General features: G+C 38.9%; 2 protein-coding genes across 3 annotated transcripts in view; one reads left to right on the top strand and one right to left on the bottom strand.

Annotated features, from left to right (window-relative positions):
- The first annotated feature begins 4,114 nt into the window (after window positions 1-4,114).
- LOC103051797 (FANCD2 opposite strand protein-like) lies at window positions 4,115-8,055 on the top strand. The gene has a single exon (XM_088150601.1). It carries the CDS (start codon window positions 6,285-6,287, stop codon window positions 6,813-6,815), a length of 531 nt encoding a protein of 176 aa, XP_088006727.1. The 5' UTR covers window positions 4,115-6,284; the 3' UTR covers window positions 6,816-8,055.
- Window positions 8,056-9,115: 1,060 nt separating this feature from the next.
- The window catches only part of BMPER (BMP binding endothelial regulator), a 170,946-nt gene continuing 162,853 nt past the window's right edge, over window positions 9,116-17,208 (bottom strand). For both annotated transcript variants that reach the window (XM_007426348.3, XM_088149970.1), the window contains one exon: window positions 9,116-13,660. In XM_007426348.3, coding sequence (XP_007426410.2) covers window positions 13,479-13,660 — 182 coding nt within the window. In that variant the 3' untranslated portion in view covers window positions 9,116-13,478. The remainder of the gene's footprint in view (window positions 13,661-17,208) is intronic.

Raw genomic sequence — 17,208 nt, 5'->3', positions numbered from 1 at the left:
TATAATGCATGCTATATGGGGCTGCTCTTTAAAATGGAGATGGATCCCCCGCTTCCCAGCTGCTCAACTCGAAAGCCATTCACAGAGGCTTTTGCCTCCATGATTAGCTTTTGAGGAACAGCTGTCCGGAGAGCAAATGGGTTGATTTCTCGCTTCCTCCTTGATCTGGAGCAAGTTGCACAGCCAGCTCTTGCTGCCAGCCACCAATCGACTATGATGCCATCTCTGCTATTTCAAAAATACCTAAGCCATTATATATTCCTCACCGGAAGTCTCCATTCCTAATCATCATAGTGATGATTTTGCATGCATATAAATGGTTTTGAAACCTGAAACTCAACAAAAACAGATCAGGCTGCTGCCATGGCCACTGTTTACTTGAAGTAAACACTGTGGGGAAAAAAAAAATACCTTCAAGATTTCAGTCAGCAGGTTCAGAGAACATACCAGGCACTGTGAAAGTTAATACCAAAATGCCACCAACTTCTAAGAGATAAATATAATTGATGTTTTCACTTTAAAGGCTCCTAAGAGGGTTACTATTTAGTGCTGTCACAACCATATTTTAGCCTACATACATACATACATACATACATATATATAATGGAAGATTAACAAAGAATAACAAAAGCTGTAGGTCTTTAATCTGTCCACACAATTAACTACTATGAGTTTGCCATCCTGCAGAGGCTCAGGGTGAAAGCCAAACTAAGAGCTGATGCTAAGAGGCCTCGATCTGCCTGCTTAATCAAAAGATGTCACTACCTATGCTGGTTCAAAGTCATCTCACCTTGGCTTTGCAACAAGAACACTCCCACTCACCACTGTTCAAACGACCAGAAGTTAACTTTTAATTTCTAAGCCAGCCCTTTCATTTAGGGCTAGAAGCTGAAGCTTTCTGAGTATACACCTAAACATTCCTGAGAGTGGGAATCTAATCTGAACAAGAATCCATTAACCAGACTGCATAACTATAACAGAAAGGAGATTTATTTACAGGAAATACTTTGAATGGATAAGCAAAGCCTAGCATCTAGCTAACTACATCTTGCCAGGAAGAGAATCCAAAAGCATGTTTTCTATGTGTGCCTGTGAAAAAGGGCAGAAGGAAGTAACCTTAGGGGTTTTTTTTTTTCAGATTATTTATCCCGCCTTTTAAATTTTTTTAAATAACTCCAGGCAGCAAACATACCTAATACTCCTTCCTCCTCCTCCTCCTATTTTCCACACAACAAGCCTGTGAGGTAAGTTGGGCTGAGGGAGAGTGACTGGCCCAAAGTCACCCAGCCAGCTTTCATGCCCAAGGTGGGACTAGAACTCACAGTCTCCTGCTTTCTAGCCTGGTGCCTTCACCACTAGACCAAACAGGGTCTCTTAGTAATCTCGCAGGCAGAGTAATAGACAAACAGGGGACTAACTTTCTATCTACACTCTACTGTCCTTTTGTGGTCTACCATGTGATGCCAATGAATTTGGACCTCCAACATTTAGGATAACTAAGGGAGGATCATTTGGAAGAGTTATGTGAATTTAGTAAAAGCCAAAACTACATGCCCCTCCCCCCAATAATTCAAATGCGGTCTCCTTCCTACAACAGTTGGTGACAAAACCTTGGAAGGAAATGTAAACTGTGTTTTCACAGGGCATGTTACCTAAGCATATACAATGCATAGGGCTATCAATTAGTCCATTATTTTTACTCAGTAGTATGTTTTTAAGTAGAAATATAGTTATAGGTTGAAATAATAAATGACTAGAAACAGTTTTTGAAAAATAAGGTAATGAAGTTTTTTTCAGACATAGCACCTTTAAGATGTGTGGACCTCAACTCCCAGAATTCTCCAGCCAGCATGGTGGCTGGAGAATTCTGGGAGTTGAGGTCCACACATCTTAAAGGAGCCAAGTTTGAAAAATACTGATGTAATGATAGACTGTTACAGAATAGAAAAAAATCCAAGATTCTTTACAAATAACAGCTACTTCATAGCTGTTCACAATCCCTTCCTTCCTTCCTTCCTTCCTTCCTTCCTTCCTTCCTTCCTTCCTTCCTTCCTTCCTTCCTGCCTGCCTGCCTGCCTGCCTGCCTGCCTGCCTGCCTGCCTGCCTTCTCGCTGTCCACGGAGCATATGCATTCTCCATGTACAGAAACTGAATGGGTTGGCAGTTGAATCTTCCACTGATACTGGCAGTGGGACAAGGTTTTCCACTGCACATGAGGCATCTTGCTCCTTAGACAAACTGAATAGGTGCTGTACATCTTTCACAGCTGGCCTCTTCTGCCTAATAGTGACAATACAAAATGCAGCTCAAAAAGAAAAGAACTTCCTGCTGTGCCATGATCATCAGTGGTGGCTGGGGAAAGGAAAAAGCTACTTTAACCATACATAACACTGAATTCCATCCATAGAATTCTACTGCTGAAGATGTTATAGAAGTGATCTGAACCGTGCCTGATTTTTGCTACTTAATACCATAGTGGATTTACACTGAAACATTAATTTAAATTCAGACTCTGCAGGATGATGTTACATTAGGAAATACTGTAAGATTAAAAAACAAACAAACATGGGATTTTATGATTAAAAAAAAGAAACACAGGATTAAGAAAATACAACATCCACCTGATTAAAATACTCAAAACACCCATCTCTATATTCTGGTTTTCTAGTATGGAGGTCATAGTCAATAAACTATCATTGGACAGATGTTAAAAAATTATGATACATTATGTGGGTAGCGTACAAATATCAGTCATTATTATTTAGCATATTCAGCAAAATAAACTAGTCAACCAATTCAGAAACTGTAGTATTTACAGTTTGTTGTCATTTAGTAATAGTGCTGCTACTATTTATTGTAATTTTGGCCGTCATGACACCGACCATATACCTGGCATAATTTCAGAAAATGTAATTACAACTCTTGCCCCTAGAAAGGGAAGAATTGGTCCATCACATCATGGCCATGTTCCATTAAATCCTGCTGAAATTTCTAAGTATGGTGAATTATTTCTTGACTACTTCATCCTGCAGAGGGAGTACCAAATGATTTTTTGACTACTCCATCCTGCTGATGAATGTGATTTCTTGACTATTCCATACTGCTGATGGATTATGTTGTCCAGGAGGGTAATAGAAATGTTTCATGCTCACTTGAAAAATAGTGAATCCACTGGATACACTATATACAGAGTCTGTATACCCTCCAGAAGTATATAATACTTCTTAGAAAGGCTAGTTTTTAACGGTGATTTAGATCCTGAAAACACTTTTTCAGAAACATTGTTGTTGTTGTTGTTTAGTCGTTAAGTCGTGTCCGACTCTTCGTGACCCCATGAACCATATTGCGCCAGGCCTTCCTTAGAGAACTCCTTAGAGAAACATTATGTAACTCTAAGGAGTTTTGAAATGTGTTCTCCAATACAGGAGACATGCACAGAGATATTTACCAGATTCTCCCTCCCCACTGAAACTTACCTATTTTACACTCAAAACAAACTTTAAAAACTTATTATTTCAAAGTTATATTCCTAAAAGCATTTTACATAAAGCCAAATATCGATCTTAATCATGATAAAGCGCATAGTCATTGCTGTATAACATTTCTGATTTAGTGGTTTTATTTTTGCCGGCATACTATATCTGACAAGGAGGACGTGTGGCAGATCCCTTCTATCAAGCAATGTCATCCTGTTGGACCAGGATTTGGGTCTTCTCTCTCACACTACCTACCCTGTAGAACAGCATCCCCCCAGAGATTCAGACAGCCCTGACCATGTTCACCTTTCGTAAGACACTGAACTGGCTATTCTCACTGGCTCTACTAGTTGACCAATTTATTGTTGCTTTGGCAAATTGGGAGTGTTTTTCTTGACCATGGATCTTGGCTATATTGATCATTGTTTGATAGCAGTTTGGTTTTTAACTTTCTCTACTCCACCCAGAGTCATATAATTTTCTTGTTATTTCTTAAGCCAGGGTTTTTTAAACTGTGTTCTACAGAACCCAAGTGTTCCATGAGACTTTGGTGGCATTCTGAACAAGCAGTCGTTATTAATTTTGCACTTACAATAAATGTTTATTTTTTATATTTATAATAAGCAGAGAATATTTTGACACAATAATTGGGGCATCCATTTTTCTGAAATTCAAACAACAAATAACTTTATTATATAAATTTGCATAAATAAATTAGAACATGCACAAGTTTCATATTATTGCCAATTTTCTGTCACTAAAACTTTGTCTTTTGATCAGGGTTCTGGGAAAATAAAGAAAAAAACAAATAGGTTCTGTGGACTGAAAATGTTTGAAAACCCCTGTCATAAGCAAATTGAATGTCACTGACTTGCACTCTGTATTTCCTTTAAAACTCAGCAATAGCTACTTCTTATTTTGATCTTTACCTTAGTATCTTAACCCTCACCATTAAAGTACCTTTTCCAAACTCTTTCAAGTGCTACATCTGAGAGAATCTAATGAGAATGGCTCATAGATAGATCATCTTGTAATAGAACAAATTCTACAGCTGCATTAGCTTTTGTGTTTCAGAAGAAAATATTTGGTCTTCTAGAGCCTAAGCTATATAATCTGCTTCCTTTTACCATCTGACAAAAAAGATGTTTATGGAAGCTTACACTTTTTAAATAAAGTAAGCTTTTAAGAAGGTGTCAAGCTTTTAAAATTTAAATTAGAAAGAGTATTGACATGCAACACAAGTACATCAACTGGGGTTTATATCCCAAATACAAAAGGGCTGTATTTATTTTTTATCACAATATGTTAAAAATACCAGATGAGGGTATTCTTCCTTATTAAAAAAAAATGCTGCTTTCTAAATAAAAAAGAAATACAGGTAGTCACCAGGTTAAGAACACCAATTTAAGGATGACCCATAGTTAAGAGCGAAACCTATTGTAGCAAAATTCAAGTTAAATACCCAATGATTTGAGTTAAATATACAATGGTTCAAGTTAATTACGCAATGCAACTTATACAGTATTATACAATAATACTGTTCCAGCTTACATACAAATTTGTATGTAATTACATGCAAAGACCTTAGGGATGGAACTTGTTCTTAAACTGGGGACTTCTATTAATCATTTCTTCAATCCTTAGATATGAATTGACTACTGAACTGCTAATGATTCACTAATACATGAGTGAACTGACTTCAATGAATTAGCACTGGCTTCAGATCAATAAAACATAAACAAATTTCCACTTCTGTGATAGGACTTTCTTGCCCTCTCTTTCCCACCGAAGATTCTGTGCCTCTACACACACTTTACAGGGCTACATATTATGGTTAGTCTGATTGTAGTTTACTGTAGTGTTCAGTAAACCATGGGTTCTGACTTAGCACAATGTTTAAACCCAGCAAATTGTGGTTTATTCAGTAAGCATGGTTAAACAAACCATGGCTTTGTGCAGTGTGAACCTAGTCTGTTCTTCTTTTTCACAAGGATAAGGGTTCCAGGAAGCCTTCCACTGATGTAGGGGGTCTTCCTGGATGCTCCTTACTGAATCTGAGTTTGTGTAAAAGGTTGAGTTGAACTAGCTCAAATGAACATGCTGTCCACAGTGTTTTCCAAAGGAATCCGTTTGCACAGTCAACATAATTAATCCAATGTTAAGAATGTAAGCAATGAACCTGAATGTGCAAAACCAGACTATTGGATGTCAATAGATGTGGTGAAAATGCCTTCAATCTGCAGGTTTCTAATTTCCTTAAAATGAATACAGAAGTAGGAAGGTGCTATTATTTGGAGATTAAGGTAGCCTTCCAGAAGTGTTAAGATTTTTTTTCCTGACCCTGAAAGAAGAGTGGGTTTCTACTGACTATGTTCCCACAAGCACAAAATGCCAGAGGAAGCAGAAACACTTTCATCACTTTTCCCTTTTCATCTGCAGTTCTAGCACTGCATTTTATGGACAGTTCCATAATCCCCCTAGGCAGATTAGCAAAGGAGACCACTGGAGGACAGCAGAAGCAATGAAAGTTGCCTCTTCCCCAGTCTACCAGCAAGATCCCTCTACTTTTGCAGGATGAAGACTTTATTTCTGAGCAATAACATCTTGACCCAAACCAATGGTTGTGGACACTCTAGAGGGCACACCATTCTTTGAGAGCCGGGAGGAGGAGCTAGTGGAACACTGATTCAGTGTGTGTGTTCCAAGGCGTACACTTACTCATAATAGGTTGCCAAGGGCACTAGGCAAAGGAAACATGCCACAGGATCCTGGGCAAAGTAGGGTAGCAGCAGCTGGACAGCGCTGACCATGGCCAGTGGGTACCAGCTGTGGGCACCCTGGTCCCCATTGGATGAATCCCTGCGATGGCTGCGGGGTGCTGTGCCCAGACCCAGCAGCACTAAGCACCCTTTCCGGGGAGGGCAGAGCCCAGCCACTGCCACTGACCTGGAAGTGCAACTTTGCTTCCAGGGGCTCAGTCTGGTGCTGGAGTCTAGTGCTAAGACTGGAACAAGGCAACCACTAGCCTCCAGAATGGCAGGAGAGACCAGGGGATGCAGTGGAGCTGTGCACAAACCACAGGCAGTGAGACTTATAGGGCTCGACTCAGTCTTCGGGCATCTCGTGACCGCACAGCCTCCCCACTGGACTGGCTCGCTGAGGGTTTCGGAGCGTTCAGCCTTCTGTCAAGTGATAAGTCCCCAGCAACGCAGACCCCATGGCCTCCGGGAACCACAAGTGCATATGGCTATGGCCATGTGCCGACAAATGCTACGTGCCATTCTCCTGCTTTATGCTGCCTACAAGAAATGTGCCTTTGCCTTGCAACATTCCCGCTAGAACTGCCCGAAGCAACAGTGGGGCAAGCTAGGATCTTTGATTGCCCAAGAAGTATTCTCATGCCCGCTCCTGCATCCCCTTCTACTCCAGAAATATCAACTCCTTGGATTCAGTTTTCCACTTATTTCCTGGAATTGTCAGCTTTTTTTCCCCACACTTATGTTTCTTAGAAATCAGTCTACTTCCCGGAAGAACCACTTTTCCTTCCTATTCCTCAACACAGTTTCATGGAACAAAATGAAGCATTTAACTTAACAGTATCAATCTGGCAAAAAACCAGAAGAGCATGCAAAACTCAGATTGTTTGCAAACAGAAGAAGCCAACCTTATTGTCCATCCCCTTTTTGTGAAGGAAGGGTTATAAAGGGGCATTTACAAGTGTTGTGAACAGCCTCCCTTACAGCATCTGGCTCATGAATGAAAGAAATAGATGGCAATGATAAAAAGAAAGCCTTAAATGGACCAAATAAACACTGATGTTCAAATGAAACAAGTTTAAATCCATCTTCACTGAGAGATGGTCTTCAGAGACTGAGATTTATCTGCCATTCAATGAAAAAAAAAATGATTTTCCAAAAGCTGTCCAATACCCACCTATCATTTCAACACAAACAATAAAATACCAGGTAGCTGCCTATATAAAAAGTTTGACCATATTTTAAACATTGTAAAGGACACAGAATTTGTAAAGATATTGCATGTTTTTAACTTTAAGATAGCATTATTACATGAACAAAATGGAAAAGAAATGTGTACTATATCAATCATCCCTTAAACCAGGAATGAATAATGGGAAACAAACAAAAATTCAAAACAGCAAAGATATGTAGGTTTCCAAATGAAGGAAGTTTGGAGGAATTTCTAATGAAATATTAATTATATCTTGTGATATCCAAGATTTTCCTATGCAAATGCTGATATTTGACATCAAAAATACCATTCTGTGGTACAAGTGTTAAAAACAGAAGCAACATCACATAATCATGATTCATTTTCCCCAAGGATAAAGCCTACACCCACTAGAAGTTTATTGTATGAATTTCAGGCTTTAAAAAGAAACAACCTCTCACTTCCAAACCAATAGATCCCATTTTCTTCTCTTGGTGAGCTGAAAGTAAAGCAATCTAAGCCATTGTCTCAAAAAAATCTGTTTTTCAGATAACCATTGAAAAATTTGGAAATGCAACATTGAAAGTCATGCAATCCCCAAATCATTTACTAAGGAATTATTTTGATCACATTAAAGTAGGTTGAGCACTGAAATATCAACTATGGTGCTTTGCTCTAATGTTTTTTAAAAAGCTAAACAACAATCTAAGTCTATTCAAAGAATTTAAGAATAAATCTATAGAAATATGACTTGCATTGCAGAATTAAAACGGTTGCTTTGATTCATTTATGGAACAAATGAATTCTTTTATGCAATGAATTTGTCAGCCTATTTTTAAAATTTCCATATACTGTATTTATATTTTATGAATGAAGTCTATGGATTTGATTTAGACTATTTAACAATTATTTAAGCCTCTTGCAACCAATATAGCTAAATTAGTGATGATGTTGACCAATTTTTCTATTGATTTCAGTGAGCTGTAGCATGGCTAATTTAATCTGGATTCTATTTACAGTATATTAAGAAGTGCCAAAATCATATTTCAAAGGCATTTTATCTTCCTCTTAGTGATTAATGAGTGAAATCCTGTCTATTTGTTTATGTCAAAAGGATGAAAAATTTATAGCTCAAAAGTCAGAAGGGAATGTTTTCTCTCTCCTGCCCTTCCTTGTCAAACAATATGCTCTCAGTATGCTACATAGTGATTTTTCTGTTTGCTAATAAGCAGCCATGTTTTGACAAAAACGAACACAATGTTGCCACTTCAATTTGGAAGGGACAAGTTTTTCAGTATTGTGAGCGATGCACACCATTTGTGAGATCCTTCCCCACCCCCACCCCCAAAAAGCATTGCCTTATGGAAGAGTATCCATAATTCTATATTATGAATTTTTGTTGAGGCACATTTCCATTCAGAGACATGTCACGCATTGATAGAACCTAAGAGAACCACTTTATTTCAGCAAAGTACAGCTGAAAACCAGCCACCCATATTTGAAGTTGATCACCACTCATTGATTATGGATTACTATTTCTGTACTATAAACAGCATGACTTAGCAGTAGGCATGTGTGTGTGTGTGCACGCACACACACACACACACAGACACACAGTAACAATTGCAAAACAATGCCACCTACTGTGTAAGTGCTGGTTGGCTTTGTAAATTAAAGTTTGGGTTGTTTTTTTTTCTTTCCTTTGCTGACTGACTGCAGAATATGTAAAGACAAAACAGCCTGGCTTGTCAGAGCAAAGCAGTTGTAAACAAATGAACGGAAAACCTATGTGCAGTTATTTACTGAATAGAACTACACTGTTCTTTTTTGTTACATGAATGATTTTCATTCTGAAAAAGAAGCTAGAAGAATAAGATTCTCACTGATCTTTCAACTGAAAGGTAGACATTGCTATAATAGTCACCATGCAGCAACAAATGCATAAAACCACCTTACAGCTGATCTATATGAACTGTTTATCGTGAACACTGCCTGGTAAGATTGACATGGAAATTCTATTAGCTGTAATGAGGAACACATTAACAGCAGAACTAAGAAAATAATTTAAAGGAATTAATAAGACTCATAGTTCTGCCCAAGAATATATTCATATACTGTATACAGGTAGTCCTTGAGTTACAACCACGATTGAGACTGGAACTTCTGTTCCTAAGCAATGCAGTCAATAAGTGAGTCACACCCAATTTTATGACATTTTTTTGCCATGGTCATTAAGTGAATCCAGCTTCCCCCATTGACTTTGCTTGTTGGAAGCCCTCTGGGAACATTGCAAATGGTGATGACCCTGGGAAGCTGCAACTGTCATAAATACATGCCAGTTGCCAAGTGCCTGAATTTTGATCATGTGACCACAGGAATGCTTCAATAGTCATAAGTGTGAGGACCGGTTATAAGTCACTTTGTTCAGTGCTCTCATAACTTTGGTCATTAAACGTATGGTGTAAGTCAAGGACTACCTGTATCTGACTGGATTCTGACCATGGACACAAGAACAAGAACCACAACACATGAACTTTTTTTATGTTACATCACCTAAAATGGAGGGGGGGGGGGTTACACTTGTTCAAGTATCTCAAAAAGTCAAGACTTAAATCAATAAATGAAGATATAGACCAGTTATGCATATTTGATTAACCTGTGTATTTGACTTTTTCAAAAATCAGCTTAGATTAAGTTCAGGTTTTTCAAAGAGAATTCAAAACAGTCATAGTTGGCAGAGGAAAACTGCAGCAGAAAGTATATTTGACTTGTACTGAAGCCATTTCAACTTTGAAATATTCATGAGATAAAAGAAGCAGCTCTCATCAAGCGTGTCCAACAATCTTTGGATGATACCTCTTACTAAATATTGTTTAAAAACCTTGTTTTTAATTAAACAGATCACACGGGTAAATATAACTTTACCATGATATTAATTTTTTTCCAGGACTTCTTTACAACCAGTGAATATAGCATATAAGCAATTCACCTTTGCCTGAATGGCTTTGTAAGCCATTACAGTGGGTTTACTTTCCACTAAGGGAGCCAGTGTTTGAATAATGTGCTTTTCAGCATTCAAAGTAAATTAGCATCCTGTTAATAAGAGGCAGCTTATTAAGTGAAACTTCATGTTTGAAAGCATGAAATGCTTTTTAAGGTCCAGTGTTATTTCAGTTGATAAGTGCATCTTTCCCCAGGATCCAGAATAAAACACTAGTTTTTTTTCCCCACTGTGTAAATAAGGCCTAGTGTGTAAAGGGAGAATTCCCCAAATTGGTATTATCCTGATGTGCTGAGATACCAGAATTCTTAGCCAATCTGTTCCCTTTAAAAGCCATAGTATATTTCTTTTATATGGTAACTGTAATGCAGTTAATAGTTTTTCACATCCCACCCTTTCTTTCCCAGTGATCAGATATATTCAAGGGATAAACTGATCTATTTCTAATCTGAGAACAGCCACTGAAAAACAACACAATTAGGTCAATGGACTTAACAAAGTTATTATTTTCCTTAAATTTTTAGTATTTATTTTCAATGGATATCAAACATAACATATACAGGTAGATGCATTTAGATATTAAATAAAAAGACTATAATTTGTCTTTTTGTTTTTATGGGAGGCAAGCATTCAAGTGCAAAGCTTATTCTCCCATCTCTAATAACAGGTCAGCACAAAAATGTAGGTCTGAAACCCAACAACTCTTTCAGCATTTTTAATAAAGGCAAGAAGAAAAGCTACTCCAGCTTTGCTTCTGGACATATTCTCATCATCTCCCTGAAATGATGAAGAATGACTGCAAAATCAGTGTTCCTGAACCTGTGAAAGCTTGTAACCACTTTCAGTCACTTTAGCAGACTTTCCTAGCCAACATACTGATATCAGGAGTTCTGATGGATGAGGTATAACCACCACACATTTCTCTGTCACTCTCCATGCATTCTTTTTTATGGATAGCTGTTCACTGTTAAATGAATTCATGGGAATAGCAGTGCAGGACAGCAGTGTCTAGAGATGACCGGGGGGGTGGGGGTCAAAACAGGCAAGGGAAAGGAGATCACATCCATCATCACCCCCCGCCCACCACCACCATCCACATTCATGGACATTGTTGGCAGAAGTCTATCCAGTGTGTGTTCTTTTCTGGATATAAAGTCTCAAGTTCAAAAGGTCAACAGATTTCAAAGAAGGTTGGGATTAAGGCTGAGATTTTCTTCCTTTTTGTTAACATAAAGCTAAAGAGGATTCCAAATCAAGCTCAACTCCCTGTAACTATATGGATACATCCATGCAACTTTCATGGCAGCAATTTAGAAATGATTTACCTTTCTCCATAATGTTCCCAGATGAGCCGACATCCCAAGAATACCCTGGTAGTCTCCCGCCTAACTACTAACCAGGCCCAACCATGGTTGGCTTGAGAACCTTCATAAGATTGGCCAGGTGCTGCCAGCAGCTAAGCTACGTAGGCAACGAGCTGGATAGCAAAACAGATTCACATTCCAGAAGATGGACTGAGGTAATGTGGATGCCAGGTATCATATCACGGAAGATGGCCCCTAACCTTTTCTTCTTTCTCTCCATCAGGCAGTATGAACATGGCTGCTAGACACTCTGCTCAAGCACTGTTGAAACGTTGTGGTGCTCACATAGACGGGTTTTCATAGTGCTTAAGATCAGTTGTCATCAAGATAATTCGGGCAGCACACGCAACACAACATAGTTAGCTATTTAAAAAATGAAAACATGGAATCTTTGGCTTCATTCCAACGTAGAGCCAATTCATATGCAATTCGAAACCATGGTGTGACCCTGGATGACCTTGTTTTAAATCAAATAACACGGCAAACGATGGTTTGCCAAAACCTGAAAATAAATTACAAAAAAATTACAGCACTTAAGAAGGAAGCATGTAATTCTGGATCTTGATTTAAATGAGCTCATACGCTTAAGCATCCCAAATCCCATTCCCCGTCAACAAGATTGAAGAGACTTAAAACTGTTTATATGGAAAACATTTTAACTTTTACAACACAGTGCTATATGTGTAACTTAACAGGCCAATGGCTTTAGATAGGATTCTAAGCTTTAAATGTTACCCTCCTTATCATATTCTAAGTGGCTCCCACCAGCCTGGGGCAACATTTAAATGAGCTGATGAAGCGTAATGTGCATTGTCAAGTTTTCTTTATTAAGATACTTCAAGTGTTATCCAGGACTTCTGAGGAGAAAAATATTAGTAAGTCCTGGATAAATCTAAAATTTAGCCAAAACGTGAACTGGAAAATGAATAGAATTGAAAACAATTTGGTATTCCGATGGGTACTTTCTTGCCACTGAATGTCTGATTGAGTTATACGAAAGATTCACATGGTCTACAGCCTAGGAGCAGATAAATACTAATACATAAACTTAATAGCAAAAAAATATATATACATATAACAATTTGTCCTTCTATGATCGATATAAATGATGTATATTTTCATATGCACGTGCACATGTATATTTATGTATATATGGTGATACATATTTCAACCCTGGAGTTACCTCCTTTCCACATCCTGACTGTGGAAATGGTTTGTGATGGAAAATAACCTGTATACATTTAATCTGATGCAGAAAACCCACAGAAGTGAGGGACAGCCTCTTGCTGGACTGAGCATCACATGGTAAGGTCATGCTATGCCTGTTAGATTTACCAATGGTTTGGGGCTTCATCACATGGGCCTTCACGCAATGCTGGTGGGTAGCAGACACCACTACCATTTCCTTTAGTTCACTGATGCTAAGGAATATGGCAATTTAATTTTTACATCTGCTCTTTCTGCACACTTTCTCTCTCACACACATACAGTATATATACAGCTGCATATATGTTTGTATTGGTGTACATTTCCATATAGACATATACATTCATAGGCACACACATTTCCTTCTCTCTTTGGAAGAGGGTTTTGCAAGATCTGCCAACAAACTCTGCAGTCCTTATTGGCTATGAGCTTCAAAAGGGACTCAAGATATCAGGTTCAGTGTCCTTGGAGTAAAAGCTAATGTCACCGTTGTGGACAGAGAGTGGGTTTGATGCATCTTCCCTTGTGGTGGACTAAGTTGGCAGGGCAGTGGCATCCCGCAACACATGGCTTATTGCAAGGACCAATCTCATTCCAGTTGTCACAAGTCTTCACACAACCAGGACCGCATGTGTTATAAACTGCACCGTGTTTACACTGGGTTCCTGGAAGACAGGTCAAAGATAGAGTTTTACAGTGTCCACTTGGCTGGATCTACAGTTAGTCATCATCAGAGTAGATCCATGGAAATCATAGTCAAGATACCAAACTAGTCATTACAAATTATTAGTGGAATAGTAAATATAAATGAAAAGGTAATGAATTTAAATTAAAAGCCTTAGCTGAATGCATTTTGTCATGGAATATGATAACCTCACAACTTTGACAATAACTTACAGTGTTACATTTGAATGTGCCTTAGTCTCAACCGCCTTCTTTATTTTCCAGGGATTTGCGGTACTGATTATATTACCATACAAATACTGGCAAATATTATTACAGCACCTTCTATTAACTCCCAACTTTCTCCTTGGAAACATTACAGAGTATTTTTTACTGGAGAGTTAAAAATTATCAGTGGAATAAGGAGAGAAAGTATTCCACTCTCAAAACTTTGCGTTGAGTCCAAATTCTGTTTCTCCTAGGAAGACAGAAGCCTCAGAAGCTTCATCCAACCCGCAAAATCCACAGCATCATCTCTCAAGCTGTCCTTTAGGGTCTCCTATTCCTCTGCACAGATTCAGAGGGGGAAAGGGGACAAGGGGTTGCACAGGGAGGAAGAACGAATAAAAATGCCTCTTCTGCCATTCTGTCAATAGAAATCCTCCACTGAATGCAAAGTCCAGATGGCAGCTTTTAGAAGCTGGAGTCATCCCAAGAAACAGACTGGCAGCAAGAACAAGGCAGGCAATAATGAAACATATAAGCAATAGGGTGGTTTTTTATTTTATTTTACAGCCACCACATTGGAATAGGGCTGGGATATATAAAATTGTCATTGCTTTCCTTCTCTCAAACATGATTTCTGAAAGGGAATAATGTTTTACTTGTTACAGATAAATTCTCTGATCTCTGAAAGGGAATCATGTTTTACTTGTTACAGATAAATTCTCATCTCATCTCACCTGAATGATAAGCTGTATCCTTGCTTAAAAAACCCACAATTCAAAATGCATAGAAGATTTTGTCTATTGTACTTTCATGCAGATGTTTTCTGCTCTCTTTTGAAGAGGGTTGGACATGAAGGATACACTGAATCAATGGCTATTATTTAAAGATCAGCTTCTAAAACTAGGGAATAAACTGCACTTAGGGAACAAGACTTGACCCACACATGCTGCTTTATGTTACATAATCACGACATTGCCAGATCATTTAATGTAGTTCTCAGTTCTCTGACCAAGCTGCAGTTCCTAAATTATGCTCCCCTAGAATCATCTCCATGTGTCTCTTAAAAGCCTGCACAGAAGCAATACTGCAGTTCTCTAGCCGAGTCAAATGAGTCCAAAGACTTGTTCAAGAATTGCTGGAAATGCATACATAGCGAGCTTTTCATTTGCTATTTCCACAATGCTGCAGTAGAGAAGGGTTCACATGTGACTTAATGGGCAAAGTGGTATGCAGGATAAGAGTGCTTGGAAAAGAAGTCCTCCTCAATTGTGAGCAGTACTCCTCACCACCAAAGGCCTCTCTTTCTATTGATATTGGCAACAGTTTGTTGAAATGTTTTGGCATTTCTTTTCCTGTTTTTCTCTTTCATTCCTTCCCCTCCCCACCAAACAAATCTGATCCCTTTAATAGCTATGCAATTGGAATGGTTGTTCTGGGATACCAGTTTAGTGCAAACTGGTAGGAGTTGCCAGAAGAACGAACTTAAGGAAGGAAGGAACTTAAAACCTGGATGCCAAGAATTTGGGACTCTAACAAGAAGTTTGAATAGTGGGGGATAACAAGCTCTGGAGAAAGCAAATGGGTGGCAACTAAGGGAGAGGTAAAAGTATCTGTTGTTAGACAACTCAGAACCAGTAAGGAAATTAGAATTAAGACCTCTGGGCAAGGGAGGGGGTTATCCTAAGGAACAGACACAAAAGTGAAATTCAGAGGAGTTAGGAGAGAAATAAAAAGCTGGGGAACTGAGCCCAAGAGAAGTGCAAGAGGAAAAAGCCTACTCATGAATAAGAACAAGGCAAAAGAAAGCATTAGGCTTTTCTTCCTGCAGAACTCTGCCCGCCCCCCAGGTTCCACTCTCTGGAGTTTGGAAAGGAACAGCCTGGGGGTTGCAAAGGAATATGGTGTGTGTGTGTGTGTGTGTGTGGCAGCAATACTTGAACAAGAATGGCTGGAAGCTTCACCAGCAAGGGACTCACCCAGTGAATCAGCTGGGGGTAGACTGAGACCTGCAGAGCAGAAAGGACAAGCAGACTGGATGGGAAAAGCCAGCTGGGGATCCAACCCAGGAAGAGGAATCAAATGAGCGGGAAGAAATGGAGAATGAGAAAAACTCCTCCAAAAGACCTTTCCAGGCTGTTGCCTCTGGTATTTTTATAAAGGGGTTGGGAGGAGAGTTGGATTGTTTAAATAGGTACTGTGGCTTTGAAATGGACTGCACCTTTGAGAAGACTACCCAGTCACTTGGTGGTTAGTGAGAGAAAGAGGGTGAATTGCTAATTTCTCCTCAAGTCCTCTTGGCACCATATTCATCAAATTCAATGGCTTAACACTGTTGAGTTATTTTTATATGCCAGGATGGTACAGTTTGTATGTCTGTAACATTGTAAATATTCACAAAAGTTTTGATATTTTTATTTGAATTTGAAAAGGAGGGGAGGAGGGAAATTGCTGTTTGGAAACCACACCAGGATTTGTTTAAAGTAACTTGCAAAGGAGCTGAAGAAAATTCACTTGGGAGATCTCGGGGGGGGTCAGCTTCTTGAATCCAGAAGAATAGCTTCTGTGTTACAACAGTGGCCACATCTGTTTATGTCACAACTCTCTAAATCATTCATTATTTTCTTGTTTCTGTCTAAATATTTTTCTCTCTCTAAAAACGTAGCAACTGGAGTTAAACAAACTACTCCGGCTCTAAGCAGAGCAGCAGCTGAATTGCTGTTGTTCCTTTACGCTTTACGGCTGGGCACATGGCTGAAGAGTCTTTTTCAGCCCAGGAGACACTTATTTTCAATGTGACGTTTCAAGAGGTAGAAGGCAGAGGCAGGCATGGGCTGAAAGTGGGTAGAGCCAAACAAAAGAGAGTCTATCCCCTTTTTCCTCCCAGCTTAATTTTCACTCTCTCAAGGTCTTTCTTCTTCATGCAAAAAGATTTTGCATGATTTTGATTTCAATAACTGTGGAATGCTACTTAGAGATGCATGGTACGAGATAGTATATAAGACTGTCCAAATTCTTAGCAGCTCAGACACCGATTGTACAGGATGGCAAAGGTGGAAACTGATTAAACACGTCTGAAGGGCACCCTACCCTGCTACGGTACTGCTCATGTTATGCTTGTTTCCTGAAGGTTATATTTATACTTGATCTGATCTGTATTTATTTGAGTTTCCCTTGGTGGGTACTCATATACTCCTACTGAGCTGAATTCAGGAAGTATTTGCCTATATCAGGGCCACAAACATTTCTGGTACAGTAAGTGTTAAGACTGACTTCCTTTTGCTATAGCAGATTAATAATACAACTATCCCTCTACTCCTTTAAA

Source organism: Python bivittatus, unplaced genomic scaffold (genome assembly GCF_059951505.1).
Source record: "Python bivittatus isolate LINGU-HERP-01145 unplaced genomic scaffold, Pbiv_v1 ctg000610_np1212, whole genome shotgun sequence".
NCBI classification, from domain to species: domain Eukaryota; kingdom Metazoa; phylum Chordata; class Lepidosauria; order Squamata; family Pythonidae; genus Python; species Python bivittatus.
The sequence above is the reverse complement of the archived record's forward strand: the minus strand, read 5'-3'. Positions and strand labels throughout refer to the sequence as shown.

Bases quoted from the DNA above. Each gene is read 5' to 3' on its own strand.
- LOC103051797 (XM_088150601.1), top strand. From the start codon at position 6,285: ATGGCCAGTGGGTACCAGCTGTGGGCACCCTGGTCCCCATTGGATGAA.